This window comes from Scardinius erythrophthalmus (genome assembly GCF_964197995.2).
Source record: "Scardinius erythrophthalmus genome assembly, contig: HAP1_SCAFFOLD_561, whole genome shotgun sequence".
Classification (NCBI taxonomy): domain Eukaryota; kingdom Metazoa; phylum Chordata; class Actinopteri; order Cypriniformes; family Leuciscidae; genus Scardinius; species Scardinius erythrophthalmus.
The window spans coordinates 10,001-29,934 of record NW_028296058.1 but is presented as its reverse complement, the minus strand read 5'-3'; the positions used below and the strand labels follow the sequence as shown (position 1 = coordinate 29,934).

Genomic DNA, 19,934 nt, shown 5'->3' with positions numbered 1-19,934 from the left:
GCCGGAATAATACCGTTTTTTTACAGGTTTTTTTTTTACAGTGTGGGTCTTTTGTTAGTCTACCCGAGGCAAACTTTCGTTTAAAAGCATCATTAGAATGGAAACTCCACTTTTAGGTTTGACCGTATTTTCGTTTTCGGTCAAATTGCCTTTTGAATGGGAGTGAATGGGGCACAGTCAAAACTAGTCGATCTCCGAATGCGAATAAACTGACTCTGAATTTTAGTATTGTTTATTATATGAGGAGCCTTTTTCAAATACAAGGTCAATATTGATTTTCACTAACGACAAAACAACAAATTATCCGTGAATTCATATGGAACTAAGCTTTAGGAGCATTACTCTCCTCCCTGTTGCATTCGGAGATCGACTATTTTGACTGTCAAAATGCCGGCGGACGGAAACCACAAAAGCTTCAGTGAGTTGTTCAGAATCTTTCTCTTTAGTAAACTCTGCTGGAGTTCACGTGTAGAGCCGCTGGTGACACCTCCAGCACAGTTCATGTTGTGTCGAGCCTTCTTAGTGTTTTAAAAATAGCGATTTTGATGCTATCATAGTTGTGCCCCGAGCACTCCCATTCACAAAACAATTTGACCGAAAACGAAAATACGGCCAAACTTTAAGTGGAGTTTCCATTCTAATGATGCTTTTAAACGAAAGTTTGCCTTGGGTAGATTAACAAAAAGGTTGCATTTTGCGAGTTACACTTTAACTCATACACGACCAACTACTCATGAGTCATGACGTGTTTACGCACTAAAAGAGCACGTGACCCTCGTCCACTGCAGCAAGCAAATGTTCCAATCTAAACGCGGCAAAAGGCGTAAAGATGATTTTCTTTCTTCTCAGATCTGCTGATGATGATTACTGGTGTCTCACGATAAAACTAGAAGAAAAGGAAGAGAGTAAGTGAACTTCAACATCTCAAAGACTGAGAGAACACCATCACAGTAACTCATCATGCAGCGCCACCTGCTGGAAAACAGCAGAGCACCATAAAATAATAACCACAGAACTCATGAACATAAAACGATAGAACTGCAGAGGACACGATGAGAGGCGCGCGCGTGTAGTGTGACCGAGTGTGACACGAGCGCGGGTCACGTGATCCATTTACACAGTTTTACCCTCAGACAGCAGAACGCGGTGGGATTTAGGGGAAACCAGCGATATTTGATCCATTTATACATAAAAGAGAAACATTGTAGTTTATAAACATATAATGCCTAAAAGTTTCTTTTGGCATATTTTAAACACAGTGTTTCCGAAACTGCAGGGCAGAGATCGCGAGTTGATGAAAAGCTATTTATAAATGAAATCATAAAAATGCAAAAATAAAACAAATAAATCATTTTAAATGAAAAACAATTAAAATGGGGGGTGGGGGGGGTATTTTAGATTAAAAAAAGGTTTGTCAGAAAAAAACAGGCTTGAACTAAGACACTGGTGTTGTTATGTGTTCTGAAGCTGCACTAATAATCACAGAGAGTCAGTCAGTAAAAACTTTAATCATCACATATTAAAAACACAAAGAGTCTTTAGTTATTGGAAATAAGACACACTGGTGAGGTAAAACCCAACTGGGTCAGGTCCGGCGTGCCGCTAACACACACAAGCGTTCAGCATCATCTCTGGAGTGAGTGTTCGTGTACGGGGAATCTCTTCTGTGTGTGTACAGCAGCGCTCGCTGTCTCAGGACGTCCCAGATGAGCATACTGAGAACCGTATGAGGAGCCAGACGCACAAACACCGGCATCATTCCTTTATACAGACCCACAATCCCCTCTGTGGCGCAGACCTTCATCAGGCAGTCCACAAACCCGCTGTACAGCCGGCCCTGAGAGACACACACACACACACACACACACACACACACCGTACTGTACATTAATCAGAGATGGGGAACGTTACTTTGAAAAGTAATGCATTACAGTATTGTGTTACTCCCTTAAAAAGTCACTAATTGCTTTACTTAGTGTCTTTTTTAGAAAATGTATTTGTTATGTTATTTTTGCGTTACTTTTTTTTTTATATATAAAAAAAGTTATATTTTTGGGCAAATGTAAAGACCCTTTCACACCAAAAGTAGAAAAATAAGCCCCAGGCTGAAGGAAATGCAAATTGATCTATAAAGTGAGATTAAAATGCATAAAAATCTATGTTTTATTTAATATATTCAGTTATTGGAGGTTTGCATGGTATTCTGATTCTGCATATTCATTTTGAGGAATATTTAATAATTTTTTTTGTGCAAGTGAGATGAGTAAATGCTCACATTTAGTCTAGAACTACAATAACCATCATGTTTACACACACACACACACACACACACACTCACACACACACACAACGCCTCTGCACTTCGATTTGTCTCAACATGAGGAAAAAGTAACTCAGATATTTTGTTGTAAATTTTAAAAGTAATGTGTTACTTTACTAGTTACTTGAAAAAGTAATCTGAGTTACCCCAACACTGAAATTAATATTATTATATATAATCTTGGTGAATGAAGAAAGTGTTTTACCCTTTTAAACTCGTCCACTGGTTGGTTGTACAGTCGCGTGCTGATGACATCAAACGGCGTCATGGTGATGGACACGGCGACTCCGCTAATCATGGCGGCGATGAGCGCGATGAGGGCACTGTGAGGACTGAACCACTGAAACACACATTCACACACTTCACCAGTCTCACTAGCTCTAGTTTACATGAAGCCTAACCCTCCAGCTGAAGGAGACACACACTATTAGAAAGAGGTTTTTAATATCAAAAGTCATAATGATGTACACATGACGATGTGTGTGTGCTGACCTGTGCGCGTGTGACCCAGTCTTTAGCCGAGCTGAATGTGGAGAGTTGAGCCGCTGACCCCACCATGACCCTCGGCACGGCCCCGTTCACCCCCCGCCACAGACCCGTCACGCCCTCGCGCCGGTAGATGGACAGGAGCGCGCTCGACACGCTCTGAGGAGGACCAATCAGAATCACTCTCACTAATACTGTCAGACACACTCTGAGGAGGACCAATCAGAATCACTCTCACTAATACTGTCAGACACACTCTGAGGAGGACCAATCAGAATCACTCTCACTAATACTGTCAGACACACTCTGAGGAGGACCAATCAGAATCACTCTCACTAATACTGTCAGACACACTCTGAGGAGGACCAATCAGAATCACTCTCACTAATACTGTCAGACACACTCTGAGGAGGACCAATCAGAATCACTCTCACTAATACTGTCAGACACACTCTGAGGAGGACCAATCAGAATCACTCTCACTAATACTGTCAGACACACTCTGAGGAGGACCAATCAGAATCACTCTCACTAATACTGTCAGACACGCTCTGAGGAGGACCAATCAGAATCACTCTCACTAATACTGTCAGACACACTCTGAGGAGGACCAATCAGAATCACTCTCACTAATACTGTCAGACACACTCTGAGGAGGACCAATCAGAATCACTCTCACTAATACTGTCAGACACGCTCTGAGGAGGACCAATCAGAATCACTCTCACTAATACTGTCAGACACACTCTGAGGAGGACCAATCAGAATCACTCTCACTAATACTGTCAGACACACTCTGAGGAGGACCAATCAGAATCACTCTCACTAATACTGTCAGACACACTCTGAGGAGGACCAATCAGAATCACTCTCACTAATACTGTCAGACACACTCTGAGGAGGACCAATCAGAATCACTCTCACTAATACTGTCAGACACGCTCTGAGGAGGACCAATCAGAATCACTCTCACTAATACTGTCAAATATACTCATAAACAAATACTCAAATATAAACTCATATAATCTCAAATATACTTATATAAACTTGAATATACTCAAACTCAAATATACACATACCGGTACTCATTTAATCTCAAATATATTCATATATCCTCATATAAACTCAAATAAACTCTGATCTGTGATTGGCTGATAAAGATCTGGTCAGAGTTCAGCTGTATCATGTGACGCTGTGTTCGTTCACACGCCTCTGTGTGCTGGACTCTGATTGGCTGCCAGTGCAAAACAGTGAGAGGTGTGTCGACACACACACACATACACACACACACACACACACACACACACACACACACACACACACACAGTGGGTCATGTGACTGGCACTGCAGATCCTGTACCTGATGGTTGTGCTGGTGTCCGACAGCGATGGCCGCCGCCGTCTGCGCCTGCAGGTGTGTTTTTACCTGTAGAGATACACACAGGAAATACATCACGCTCCTGTAAACACACGCATCACTGTAAACACACGCTCCTGTAAACACACGCATCACTGTAAACACACGCTCCTGTAAACACACGCATCACTGTAAACACACGCTCCTGTAAACACACGCATCACTGTAAACACACGCTCCTGTAAACACACGCATCACTGTAAACACACGCTCCTGTAAACACACGCTCCTGTAAACACACGCATCACTGTAAACACACGCTCCTGTAAACACACGCATCACTGTAAACACACGCTCCTGTAAACACACGCATCACTGTAAACACACGCTCCTGTAAACACACGCATCACTGTAAACACACGCTCCTGTAAACACACGCATCACTGTAAACACACGCTCCTGTAAACACACGCATCACTGTAAACACACGCTCCTGTAAACACACGCTCCTGTAAACACACGCATCACTGTAAACACACGCTCCTGTAAACACACGCTCCTGTAAACACACGCTCCTGTAAACACACGCATCACTGTAAACACACGCTCCTGTAAACACACGCTCCTGTAAACACACGCTCCTGTAAACACACGCATCAGTGTAAACACACGCTCCTGTAAACACACGCATCACTGTAAACACACGCTCCTGTAAACACACGCATCACTGTAAACACACGCTCCTGTAAACACACGCATCACTGTAAACACACGCTCCTGTAAACACACGCATCACTGTAAACACACGCTCCTGTAAACACACGCTCCTGTAAACACACGCATCACTGTAAACACACGCTCCTGTAAACACACGCTCCTGTAAACACACGCATCACTGTAAACACACGCTCCTGTAAACACACGCATCACTGTAAACACACGCTCCTGTAAACACACGCATCACTGTAAACACACGCTCCTGTAAACACACGCATCACTGTAAACACACGCATCACTGTAAACACACGCTCCTGTAAACACACGCATCACTGTAAACACACGCTCCTGTAAACACACGCATCACTGTAAACACACGCATCACTGTAAACACACGCATCACTGTAAACACACGCTCCTGTAAACACACGCATCACTGTAAACACACGCATCACTGTAAACACACGCATCACTGTAAACACGCGCTCCTGTAAACACACGCATCACTGTAAACACACGCATCACTGTAAACACACGCTCGTGTAAACACACGCATCACTATAAACACACGCTCCTGTAAACACACGCATCACTGTAAACACACGCATCACTGTAAACACACGCTCCTGTAAACACACGCATCACTGTAAACACACGTTCCTGTAAACACACGCTCGTGTAAACACACGCATCACTATAAACACACGCTCCTGTAAACACACGCATCACTGTAAACACACGCTCCTGTAAACACACGCTCCTGTAAACACACGCATCACTGTAAACACACGCTCCTGTAAACACACGCATCACTGTAAACACACGCTCCTGTAAACACACGCATCACTGTAAACACACGCTCCTGTAAACACACGCATCACTGTAAACACACGCTCCTGTAAACACACGCTCCTGTAAACACACGCATCACTGTAAACACACGCTCCTGTAAACACACGCATCACTGTAAACACACGCTCCTGTAAACACACGCATCACTGTAAACACACGCTCCTGTAAACACACGCATCACTGTAAACACACGCTCCTGTAAACACACGCATCACTGTAAACACACGCTCCTGTAAACACACGCATCACTGTAAACACACGCTCCTGTAAACACACGCTCCTGTAAACACACGCATCACTGTAAACACACGCTCCTGTAAACACACGCATCACTGTAAACACACGCTCCTGTAAACACACGCATCACTGTAAACACACGCTCCTGTAAACACACGCATCACTGTAAACACACGCTCCTGTAAACACACGCTCCTGTAAACACACGCATCACTGTAAACACACGCTCCTGTAAACACACGCTCCTGTAAACACACGCTCCTGTAAACACACGCTCCTGTAAACACACGCATCACTGTAAACACACGCTCCTGTAAACACACGCTCCTGTAAACACGCCGACTCCGAGTCTGGAGTAAACACTCATCTTTCACTTCCTCTGCCTTCCTGATATCTGAGCCCGTCTCTGGATGCCTTACTGTCAACACTGTGTGTGTGTGTGTGTGTGTGTGTGTGTGTGTGTGTGTGTGTGTGACTCACATATACACAACAGCTCGAGTTACTGACAGATTGTTCCTAAAGATGAGTCGGTTAAAGACGGTAAACATGATGGTTATTGTAGTTCTAGACTAAATGTGAGCATTTACTCATCTCACTTGCACAAAAAAAATAATTCAATATTCCTCAAAATGAATAAAATCAGTGAAATGCAGAGTCAGAATACCATTCAAACCTCCAATACCTAAATATGTTAAAAAAACATACATTTTTATGCATTTAATCTCACTTTATTGACTGATGTACTCGCCTCTGACCTTCGATGATTCAGTGAAACCATATGCCAATATGTTTTTATAGGTAAAGTGTGTGTTAAACTTTTTTCTCCTGCATCTATTCTTCTGTTATCCAGAACGGCAGCAGTTGTAAGGTTTGTTTGAGCGGCGCCCTCTACTGTACAGGAGTGAATCTGCATTTCCTTCAGCCTGAGGCTTATTATTTCACTTTTAGTGTGAAAGGGTCTTTACATTTGCCCAAAAATAGCACTTCTTTGTTATAAAAAAAACAAGCCCAGCCCAGGTGGAAAAAAGTAACGCAAAAGTAACTAAGTAACGCAATACTCTTCTAAAAAGTAACTAACGCATTACTTTTCTAAAAGTAACTAACGCAATACTCTTCTAAAAAGTAACCAAGTAACGCATTACTTTTCTAAAAGTAACTAACGCAATACTCTTCTAAAAAGTAACTAAGTAACGCAATACTTTTCTAAAAGTAACTAACGCAATACTCTTCTAAAAAGTAACCAAGTAACGCAATACTTTTCTAAAAGTAACTAACACAATACTCTTCTAAAAAGTAACCAAGTAACGCAATACTTTTCTAAAAGTAACTAACGCAATACTCTTCTAAAAAGTAACCAAGTAACGCAATACTCTTCTAAAAAGTAACTAAGTAACGCAATACTTTTCTAAAAGTAACTAACGCAATACTCTTCTAAAAAGTAACCAAGTAACGCAATACTTTTCTAAAAGTAACTAACGCAATACTCTTCTAAAAAGTAACTAAGTAACGCAATACTTTTCTAAAAGTAACTAACGCAATACTCTTCTAAAAAGTAACTAACGCAATACTTTTCTAAAAGTAACTAACGCAATACTCTTCTAAAAAGTAACTAAGTAACGCATTACTTTTCTAAAAGTAACCAACGCAATACTCTTCTAAAAAGTAACTAACGCAATACTCTTCTAAAAAGTAACTAAGTAACGCATTACTTTTCTAAAAGTAACTAACGCAATACTCTTCTAAAAAGTAACTAAGTAACGCAATACTTTTCTAAAAGTAACTAACGCAATACTCTTCTAAAAAGTAACTAAGTAACGCAATACTTTTCTAAAAGTAACTAACGCAATACTCTTCTAAAAAGTAACTAACGCAATACTTTTCTAAAAGTAACTAACGCAATACTCTTCTAAAAAGTAACTAAGTAACGCAATACTTTTCTAAAAGTAACTAACGCAATACTCTTCTAAAAAGTAACTAAGTAACGCATTACTTTTCTAAAAGTAACCAACGCAATACTCTTCTAAAAAGTAACTAAGTAACGCAATACTTTTTTTAAACACACGCTCCTGTAAACACACGCATCACTGTAAACACACGCATCACTGTAAACACACGCTCCTGTAAACACACGCATCACTGTAAACACACGTTCCTGTAAACACACGCTCGTGTAAACACACGCATCACTATAAACACACGCTCCTGTAAACACACGCATCACTGTAAACACACGCTCCTGTAAACACACGCTCCTGTAAACACACGCATCACTGTAAACACACGCTCCTGTAAACACACGCATCACTGTAAACACACGCTCCTGTAAACACACGCATCACTGTAAACACACGCTCCTGTAAACACACGCATCACTGTAAACACACGCTCCTGTAAACACACGCTCCTGTAAACACACGCATCACTGTAAACACACGCTCCTGTAAACACACGCATCACTGTAAACACACGCTCCTGTAAACACACGCATCACTGTAAACACACGCTCCTGTAAACACACGCATCACTGTAAACACACGCTCCTGTAAACACACGCATCACTGTAAACACACGCTCCTGTAAACACACGCATCACTGTAAACACACGCTCCTGTAAACACACGCATCACTGTAAACACACGCTCCTGTAAACACACGCTCCTGTAAACACACGCATCACTGTAAACACACGCTCCTGTAAACACACGCATCACTGTAAACACACGCTCCTGTAAACACACGCATCACTGTAAACACACGCTCCTGTAAACACACGCATCACTGTAAACACACGCTCCTGTAAACACACGCTCCTGTAAACAAGTAACTAAGTAACGCATTACTTTTCTAAAAGTAACCAACGCAATACTCTTCTAAAAAGTAACTAAGTAACGCAATACTTTTCTAAAAGTAACTAACGCAATACTCTTCTAAAAAGTAACTAAGTAACGCATTACTTTTCTAAAAGTAACTAACGCAATACTCTTCTAAAAAGTAACTAAGTAACGCATTACTTTTCTAAAAGTAACCAACGCAATACTCTTCTAAAAAGTAACTAAGTAACGCAATACTTTTCTAAAAGTAACTAACGCAATACTCTTCTAAAAAGTAACTAAGTAACGCAATACTTTTCTAAAAGTAACTAAACGCAATACTCTTCTAAAAAGTAACTAAGTAACGCATTACTTTTCTAAAAGTAACTAACGCAATACTCTTCTAAAAAGTAACTAAGTAACGCAATACTTTTCTAAAAGTAACTAACGCAATACTCTTCTAAAAAGTAACTAAGTAACGCATTACTTTTCTAAAAGTAACCAACGCAATACTCTTCTAAAAAGTAACGCATTACTTTTCTAAAAGGTAACTAACGCAATACTGACCACCAACAGTAAAGATGCGACGCGAGTCTCCTACCAGATACGCGGGCGAGGCGACGAAGGCCCCCAGAGCTCCAGCCGCGGCCCCTGCGATCAGACTCCCCCCGGGGCCGTTGGTGAGTCCCGACGCCTGCGTGTAGGAGTAGAACCCGAGCCGGACACCGTTCATCAGGCCCTGGTACAGCAGCGCCGCCGTGAGCCCCTTCTGCAGGCCCCGGACCCCGTCCGTGCGGCCCACGAGCCACAGCGCCTGCAGGACCCCGCGGTAGAGCCGCTGGTAGGAGCCGCGGGCCCTCAGCTCGCCCTGCAGCTGCAGACGGGTCTTCACCACCTCCAGCGGGTTGGTGAACACACACGCCCCGCAGCACGCCAGCGCGCCCAGGCTAAAGTCCAGTGGGGGCCACAGGCGCCCGGGGGCGGGGGGGTCAGGAGCCGCGTCACAGGCATGTCTGGAGCCAGGAGACACCGAAGATCCTGCTGGGGCGCCGGTTATCTCGTCATATTCATGTGTGTGACATTTACTGCATTAGCATGTTTCTGAGAAATCAAGTCCGGATTCAGATCTGCAACAAAGTTCCTGGTCACTGCAATCATTCATCAATTTAATACATGACAAATCATGCTCTGTTGAACTGTTTAAACCCATATAGATGTCCCATATAGACAACCTCAATGCTCTGTGTTGAACTGTTAAACATCAGTTTATCACGTGATTTGCATATTCATAAACCTTGCATATTAGCGAAATCATCAAAGCATGTTTTAATCCTTTAAGCACAAATATACATTGACGTTACAAAGTTTTGGATTGAAAGTATAATAGGAATTTCAAAAGAACAGCATTAAACTGAAATATAATCTTTTGTAACATTAAACACTACCGTTCAAAGGTTTGCGGTCAGTAAGAATTTGTATTTAATTTTTTGGGGGAAAGAAATTAAATAAATCAATACTTTTTATTCATCAAGGATGAGTTGAATTGATCAAAAGTGACAGTAAAGACATTTATAATGTTACAAAAGAATCTATTTCAAATAAATGCTGTTTTTTTTACTTTCTATTCATCAAAGAATCCTGAAATAAAAATGTAAATAACTCTTTTCAACACTGATAATATTCAGAAATGTACCTTGATCATCAAATCATTATATTAGAAGGATCATGTGACACTGAAGACTGGAGTAATGATGCTGAAAATTCAGCTTTGATCACATGAATAAATTACACTTTACTATATATTCACATAGAGAACACATTTTAAATTGTAATAATATTTCATAATATTACTGTTTTTTGTGTGTAAAATGCAGCCTTGGTGCAGCACACTTATTTTAAAAACGATCATAAACTTTGAACAGCAGTGTATACTATATACAAACAATTCAGCTGCACGATAAACTTTACACGAGTATTGTCTCAGTATGAAAGCGTCTTACCGAGTTCGCTCGCGTTCCTGTTTGTGATTCACACACACGCGTAAACACGAAGCACTTCCCGAACGCCCCGCCCACTGCTCCTGCCTGACCAATCAGCGCACAGCTTCTCCTCCGCCTCACAGCCTCCCCGGTGGACAGCCAATGGCGTCGCAGCAACACAGAATAAATTTAAATGGGTTAAAGGTGAAATCCTGTCTAAAGTCCCGCTGAGGATGTTAAACTCACATTCTTCAGCCAAAAACAGAACAAACAATGGGCATAAACTGCAGCAATCACACACACACACACACACACACACTAACGCATATATAAATACATTATTAATTCGTTACATATAGCGCTTTTCTAGCCTAGGTACTCAAAGCGCTGTACATAAGATCAACTGTGAGGAATATGTTAAATTATAGCAATAATGTTCTCTGTGATTTAATGTCAGGGTTGAGCTGTTTCAGCTTAAGGCAATTGAAAGAAAATAGAAGCTGAAGGAGCCGTTTTTAAACCACAGTAATTATGACATGTATAATTGAGTGTGTTTGTAGCAGGACGGAATGGAGACGATGATCATGTGACGTCACACGTGACCGCACAGCTTTATTCCGTTATTTTAGTAAAGATCGTAGAAACGCACGCCACATTATATCAGAGAATTAAGACATGGAGAACTTTCTTTATTTCCGTTTACAATCCACGGTCTCATTCCCTCCACAGCACACACACACACACACACACACACACACACACACACACACTCTCTCTCTTACACACACACGTTTAATGTAAACAATGCAGGCTGAAAGAGCGGTAAAAAAGGTCCAATTCATCAGTTCATCCTACAATCGTGTTTCCTTCAGTCAGATCGGCGTTTCTGAGGGTGAAATGCGACAGAAACAATAACACACTCCCTTCTAGATCTCTCACACACACGCACGCACGCGCACACACACGCAGAGCACATAGCAAAAACATCATTCATTCACTCATAAATTGAAACAACAACTATGTTTGAGTGTCCTTTATATGAGTTGAGCAGTATTTTAAGGTAAATTAGTGTAAGGGCAGCAGTCGTTCCCGTCGTGTCGCGGCGGCTAGTGGCTAGCACTCCTCCATTACCTCTTGGCGCGGACGAAGTACAAGGCGTTGGTTTTGGGGTAATATTTGACGTTCTGCTTTTTGTCCATGAGTCCACCGAAGATAATAAGCTCCCCGCGGCCCTGAACCACCGTGTGCAGGCTAGTCTCCGGCGGCCCCGTGACCGCGCTAGCAGCTCCACCGCTGCCGTACACCTTCCACGACACCACGCCCTCCGCCTTGGCACGCGACACGTCCAGCAGGTACATCTGCATGGGTTTGCAGTTGAGCGACTGGTACAGCGGCTTGCCCACGTTGAGGCTCTGCGGCGGGTGGTGTGCGAGCCGGCGGGCAATGGGCGGGAGTGAGTGGGCGTCAGCCTGTGGTGGGCTGGAGGAGGTGGGCGGAGTCACGGCGGAGGCGCTAGGCTGGGGTTGCGATGATGAGGATGAGGAGGACGAGGCTTTAACGGCCTCCAGGCCGCGGCGCAGGGCGGCGGGAGAAACGGCTCCCGGCGGGGTGTGTGGAGGCGTGTGTAACCCATTAGCGCCGAGCGGGTCACCGTCCCAGCTGTAGTCCGCGGGTCGCGTGGGTGGAGACACCGCTGCTGGGCTAGTGCGCGGCGAAGGAGACGAGCCGTTGAGTAGCGGAGGGCTATCGGGACCTCGCGAGGGCGACGGACTCCCGTCCCGTGGTCGCGCCGACGCTCTTGGCCGTAGAGTTCCCCAGCGCCCGTTTACACACGGAGCCTCCTCGACCGCGCCCAGAACCACCCCTGCCGCGCCGCTACGCACCGGGGACTGGGAGCGCTGTGAGGACGGGTCCGGGCCCAGAGGAGCAGGAGTGGAGCTGATAGGGGACGGCCGAGAGTTCAGACTCGGGCTGAGAGGAGCTCGACCCGACGGAGCTTGAGAGAACACCACCACACACTGACCCACCTGAGAGAGAGAGAGAGAGAGAGAGAGAGAGAGAGAGAGAGAGGGAGAGAGAGAGAGAGAGAGAGAGAGAGAGAGAGAGAAAGAGAGAGAGAGAGGGAGGGACAGGTTTGAATATAAAACATGTTTTTTTATCTACATGCTCTCTGTATTTACTTGTTATTTGTGATATATTTATGTATATGGACCATAGAGCGTGACGTCACTCGTAGTGTTTCTGAAGCCCAAAGTGGGCGGAGCCGACCGTCGCCATCTTGGCACTCCCAGATAAACGAAAATATGCAGCAAGGCGGATAAGCTGAGGTGACCTGATGCTAACGCTAGCAGACAAATGGCTAGTAGTGACATCAATGGCAATCCACCTGTCACTCAAGTAGCCACACCCTTAATTATGCAGAACTTTAAGGCTTAATATAATTTAAACGGATGAGTTATTAATAACTCACCCCCTCACAGTCGTCATAAAGGGCAACATCAGCTTTATAGACCAAAACCACTTCACTTTAACCCTTTTATTTATCTGTATGTTTGTATGTGTCTATTGCTCTGGCAATATTGGGGTATCGCTCACAGACATGCCAATAAAGCTCATTTAAACTGAACTGGCGGGTGTGAGTGTGATCTGCAGTGTGTAAGAGAGTGTAGTGTAAGAGAGTGTGTAGTGTAATGTAGTGTGTAGTGTAGTGTGTAGTGTAAGAGAGTGTAGTGTAAGAGAGGGACGGCACCTTGCAGGCCGGATGGCACCAGAGCTCCGGAGCGCCGTGATCCTCGTTCTCCACCCGCAGCTGCTGCCACGTCCAGCTGGAGGCGCTCATGTGCAGCAGCCAGGCGTCCTTCAGCAGCTGCACACACACACACACACACACACACACACACACACACAGTCTCTCTTCAGTGAGTGAAACAGACGTTTAATAAGCACTTATCCGATGGCAGTATTACAGGGATAGTAGGATAGATGCACTTTTATGGACTTCAAAACAGAAACGGCCATTCACTGCCATTATAAAGCTTGGAAGAGCCAGGACATTTCTAATATAACTCTGATTGTGTTCATCTGAGAGAAGAGTGTCATAAACACCTAGGATGACTTGAGGGAGAGTAAATCATAAGCTAATTTTCATTTTTGGGTGAACTATCCCTCTCAGTAAATAATTTCTTGTCAATTTGGGGTTTTTCAGCCCAAGATCTTCATGTCCGACACCTCCTGCACTATACTACTCCTCCTGCACTATCTGCACTATACTCCTCCTGCACTATCTGCACTATACTACTCCTCCTGCACTATACTACTCCTCCTGCACTATCTGCACTATACTACTCCTCCTGCACTATCTGCACTATACTACTCCTCCTGCACTATCTGCACTATACTACTCCTCCTGCACTATCTGCACTATACTACTCCTCCTGCACTATCTGCACTATACTACTCCTCCTGCACTATACTACTCCTCCTGCACTATCTGCACTATACTACTCCTCCTGCACTATCTGCACTATACTACTCCTCCTGCACTATACTCCTCCTGCACTATCTGCACTATACTCCTCCTGCACTATACTCCTCCTGCACTATACTCCTCCTGCACTATACTCCTCCTGCACTATGCACTATACTCCTCCTGCACTATACTCCTCCTGCACTATGCACTATACTCCTCCTGCACTATACTCCTCCTGCACTATACTCCTCCTCCTGCACTATACTCCTCCTGCACTATCTGCACTATACTCCTCCTGCACTATCTGCACTATACTCCTCCTGCACTATCTGCACTATACTCCTCCTGCACTATCTGCACTATACTCCTCCTGCACTATACTCCTCCTGCACTATACTCCTCCTGCACTATACTCCTCCTGCACTATACTCCTCCTGCACCTGCACTATACTCCTCCTGCACCTGCACTATACTCCTCCTGCACTATGCACTATACTCCTCCTGCACTATACTCCTCCTGCACTATGCACTATACTCCTCCTGCACTATGCACTATACTCCTCCTGCACTATACTCCTCCTGCACTATACTCCTCCTGCACTATACTCCTCCTGCACTATACTCCTCCTGCACTATACTCCTCCTGCACTATACTACTCCTCCTGCACTATACTCCTCCTCCTGCACTATCCTGCACTATACTCCTCCTCCTGCACTATACTCCTCCTCCTGCACTATACTCCTCCTCCTGCACTATCTGCACTATACTCCTCCTGCACTATACTCCTCCTGCACTATACTCCTCCTGCACTATACTCCTCCTGCACTATACTCCTCCTGCACTATACTCCTCCTGCACTATACTCCTCCTGCACTATACTCCTCCTGCACTATACTCCTCCTGCACTATCTGCACTATACTCCTCCTGCACTATACTCCTCCTGCACTATCTGCACTATACTCCTCCTGCACTATACTCCTCCTGCACTATACTCCTCCTGCACTATACTCCTCCTGCACTATACTACTCCTGCACTATCTGCACTATACTCCTGCACTATACTCCTCCTGCACTATACTCCTCCTGCACTATCTGCACTATACTCCTGCACTATACTCCTCCTGCACTATACTCCTCCTGCACTATACTCCTCCTGCACTATACTCCTCCTGCACTATACTCCTCCTGCACTATACTCCTCCTGCACTATACTCCTGCACTATACTCCTCCTGCACTATACTCCTCCTGCACTATACTCCTCCTGCACTATCTGCACTATACTCCTCCTGCACTATACTCCTCCTGCACTATACTCACTATACTCCTCCTGCACTATACTCCTCCTGCACTATACTCCTCCTGCACTATACTCCTCCTGCACTATCTGCACTATACTCCTCCTGCACTATACTCCTCCTGCACTATACTCCTGCACTATACTCCTCCTGCACTATCTGCACTATACTCCTCCTGCACTATACTCCTCCTGCACTATACTCCTCCTGCACTATACTCCTCCTGCACTATACTCCTCCTGCACTATCTGCACTATACTCCTCCTGCACTATACTCCTCCTGCACTATACTCCTCCTGCACTATACTCCTCCTGCACTATCTGCACTATACTCCTCCTGCACTATCTGCACTATACTCCTCCTGCACTATCTGCACTATACTCCTCCTGCACTATACTCCTCCTGCACTATCTGCACTATACTCCTCCTGCACTATACTCCTCCTGCACTATACTCCTCCTGCACTATACTACTCCTCCTGCACTATACTCCTCCTCCTGCACTATACTCCTCCTCCTGCACTATACTCCTCCTCCTGCACTATACTCCTCCTCCTCCTGCACTATACTACTCCTCCTGCACTATACTCCTCCTGCACTATACTCCTGCACTATACTCCTCCTGCACTATCTGCACCATACTCCTCCTGCACCATACTCCTCCTGCACCATACTCCTCCTGCACCATACTCCTCCTGCACCATACTCCTCCTGCACCATACTCCTCCTGCACCATACTCCTCCTGCACCATACTCCTCCTGCACCATACTCCTCCTGCACCATACTCCTCCTGCACCATACTCCTCCTGCACTATCTGCACTATACTCCTCCTGCACTATCTGCACTATACTCCTCCTGCACTATCTGCACTATACTCCTCCTGCACCATACTCCTCCTGCACTATACTCCTCCTGCACTATCTGCACTATACTCCTCCTGCACTATACTCCTCCTGCACTATCTGCACTATACTCCTCCTGCACTATACTCCTCCTCCTGCACTATACTCCTCCTGCACCATACTCCTCCTGCACCATACTCCTCCTGCACCATACTCCTCCTGCACCATACTCCTCCTGCACCATACTCCTCCTGCACCATACTCCTCCTGCACCATACTCCTCCTGCACTATCTGCACTATACTCCTCCTGCACTATCTGCACTATACTCCTCCTGCACTATCTGCACTATACTCCTCCTGCACCATACTCCTCCTGCACTATACTCCTCCTGCACTATCTGCACTATACTCCTCCTGCACTATACTCCTCCTGCACTATCTGCACTATACTCCTCCTGCACTATACTCCTCCTGCACTATCTGCACTATACTCCTCCTGCACTATACTCCTCCTGCACTATACTCCTCCTGCACTATACTCCTCCTGCACTATACTCCTCCTGCGCTATCTGCACTATACTCCTCCTGCACTATACTCCTCCTGCGCTATCTGCACTATACTCCTCCTGCACTATACTCCTCCTGCGCTATCTGCACTATACTCCTCCTGCACTATACTCCTCCTGCGCTATCTGCACTATACTCCTCCTGCACTATACTCCTCCTGCGCTATCTGCACTATACTCCTCCTGCACTATACTCCTCCTGCGCTATCTGCACTATACTCCTCCTGCACTATACTCCTCCTGCGCTATCTGCACTATACTCCTCCTGCACTATACTCCTCCTGCGCTATCTGCACTATACTCCTCCTGCACTATACTCCTCCTGCGCTATCTGCACTATACTCCTCCTGCACTATACTCCTCCTGCGCTATCTGCACTATACTCCTCCTGCACTATACTCCTCCTGCACTATCTGCACTATACTCCTCCATACTCCTCCTGCACTATACTCCTCCTGCACTATACTCCTCCTGCACTATACTCCTCCTGCACTATACTCCTCCTGCACTATACTCCTCCTGCACTATACTCCTCCTGCACTATACTCCTCCTGCACTATACTCCTCCTGCACTATCTGCACTATACTCCTCCTGCACTATACTCCTCCTGCACTATCTGCACTATACTCCTCCTGCACTATACTCCTCCTGCACTATCTGCACTATACTCCTCCTGCACTATACTCCTCCTGCACTATCTGCACTATACTCCTCCTGCACTATACTCCTCCTGCACTATACTCCTCCTGCACTATCTGCACTATACTCCTCCTGCACTATACTCCTCCTGCGCTATCTGCACTATACTCCTACTGCACTATACTCCTCCTGCACTATCTGCACTATACTCCTCCTGCACTATACTCCTCCTGCACTATCTGCACTATACTCCTCCTGCACTATACTCCTCCTGCACTATACTCCTCCTGCACTATCTGCACTATACTCCTCCTGCACTATACTCCTCCTGCACTATACTCCTCCTGCGCTATCTGCACTATACTCCTCCTGCACTATACTCCTCCTGCGCTATCTGCACCATACTCCTCCTGCACCATACTCCTCCTGCACCATACTCCTCCTGCACTATCTGCACTATACTCCTCCTGCACTATCTGCACTATACTCCTCCTGCACTATCTGCACTATACTCCTCCTGCACCATACTCCTCCTGCACTATACTCCTCCTGCACTATCTGCACTATACTCCTCCTGCACTATACTCCTCCTGCACTATCTGCACTATACTCCTCCTGCACTATACTCCTCCTCCTGCACTATACTCCTCCTGCACCATACTCCTCCTGCACCATACTCCTCCTGCACCATACTCCTCCTGCACCATACTCCTCCTGCACCATACTCCTCCTGCACCATACTCCTCCTGCACCATACTCCTCCTGCACTATCTGCACTATACTCCTCCTGCACTATCTGCACTATACTCCTCCTGCACTATCTGCACTATACTCCTCCTGCACCATACTCCTCCTGCACTATACTCCTCCTGCACTATCTGCACTATACTCCTCCTGCACTATACTCCTCCTGCACTATCTGCACTATACTCCTCCTGCACTATACTCCTCCTGCACTATCTGCACTATACTCCTCCTGCACTATACTCCTCCTGCACTATACTCCTCCTGCACTATACTCCTCCTGCACTATACTCCTCCTGCACTATACTCCTCCTGCACTATACTCCTCCTGCGCTATCTGCACTATACTCCTCCTGCACTATACTCCTCCTGCGCTATCTGCACTATACTCCTCCTGCACTATACTCCTCCTGCGCTATCTGCACTATACTCCTCCTGCACTATACTCCTCCTGCGCTATCTGCACTATACTCCTCCTGCACTATACTCCTCCTGCGCTATCTGCACTATACTCCTCCTGCACTATACTCCTCCTGCGCTATCTGCACTATACTCCTCCTGCACTATACTCCTCCTGCGCTATCTGCACTATACTCCTCCTGCACTATACTCCTCCTGCGCTATCTGCACTATACTCCTCCTGCACTATACTCCTCCTGCGCTATCTGCACTATACTCCTCCTGCACTATACTCCTCCTGCGCTATCTGCACTATACTCCTCCTGCACTATACTCCTCCTGCACTATCTGCACTATACTCCTCCATACTCCTCCTGCACTATACTCCTCCTGCACTATACTCCTCCTGCACTATACTCCTCCTGCACTATACTCCTCCTGCACTATACTCCTCCTGCACTATACTCCTCCTGCACTATACTCCTCCTGCACTATACTCCTCCTGCACTATCTGCACTATACTCCTCCTGCACTATACTCCTCCTGCACTATCTGCACTATACTCCTCCTGCACTATACTCCTCCTGCACTATCTGCACTATACTCCTCCTGCACTATACTCCTCCTGCACTATCTGCACTATACTCCTCCTGCACTATACTCCTCCTGCACTATACTCCTCCTGCACTATCTGCACTATACTCCTCCTGCACTATACTCCTCCTGCGCTATCTGCACTATACTCCTACTGCACTATACTCCTCCTGCACTATCTGCACTATACTCCTCCTGCACTATACTCCTCCTGCACTATCTGCACTATACTCCTCCTGCACTATACTCCTCCTGCACTATACTCCTCCTGCACTATCTGCACTATACTCCTCCTGCACTATACTCCTCCTGCACTATACTCCTCCTGCGCTATCTGCACTATACTCCTCCTGCACTATACTCCTCCTGCGCTATCTGCACTATACTCCTCCTGCACTATACTCCTCCTGCGCTATCTGCACTATACTCCTCCTGCACTATACTCCTCCTGCGCTATCTGCACTATACTCCTCCTGCACTATACTCCTCCTGCGCTATCTGCACTATACTCCTCCTGCACTATACTCCTCCTGCGCTATCTGCACTATACTCCTCCTGCACTATACTCCTCCTGCGCTATCTGCACTATACTCCTCCTGCACTATACTCCTCCTGCGCTAT

At 45.5% G+C, this 19,934-nt stretch overlaps 2 protein-coding genes across 2 annotated transcripts in view; both read right to left on the bottom strand.

Moving 5' to 3' along the window:
• Positions 1-1,488: 1,488 nt before the first annotated feature.
• Positions 1,489-10,798, bottom strand: LOC308686640 (solute carrier family 25 member 34-like). The gene is made up of 6 exons (XM_081395079.1): positions 10,780-10,798; positions 9,381-9,817; positions 4,167-4,232; positions 2,813-2,965; positions 2,526-2,660; positions 1,489-1,837 (listed from the first exon to the last, which is right to left on the bottom strand). Exons 2-6 carry the CDS (start codon positions 9,510-9,512, stop codon positions 1,586-1,588), a joined length of 738 nt encoding a protein of 245 aa, XP_081251205.1. The 5' UTR covers positions 9,513-9,817; positions 10,780-10,798; the 3' UTR covers positions 1,489-1,585.
• A 416-nt stretch (positions 10,799-11,214) lies between these two features.
• Positions 11,215-19,934, bottom strand: part of LOC308686639 (F-box only protein 42-like) — a 12,938-nt gene continuing 4,218 nt past the window's right edge. The window contains exons 6-7 of the mRNA XM_081395078.1: positions 13,508-13,624; positions 11,215-12,785 (exon numbers count right to left, since the gene is read on the bottom strand). Coding sequence (XP_081251204.1) covers positions 11,886-12,785; positions 13,508-13,624 — 1,017 coding nt within the window. The 3' untranslated portion in view covers positions 11,215-11,885. The remainder of the gene's footprint in view (positions 12,786-13,507; positions 13,625-19,934) is intronic.

Coding starts and splice junctions, on each gene's coding strand:
- LOC308686640 (XM_081395079.1), bottom strand. CDS start 9,512: ATGAACGGTGTCCGGCTCGGGTTCTACTCCTACACGCAGGCGTCGGGA. Junction 4,233..9,380: donor TCGCCTCGCCCGCGTATCTG/GTAGGAGACTCG, acceptor GTATCTCTACAG/GTAAAAACACACCTGCAGGC. Junction 1,838..2,525: donor CAGTGGACGAGTTTAAAAGG/GTAAAACACTTT, acceptor TGTGTCTCTCAG/GGCCGGCTGTACAGCGGGTT.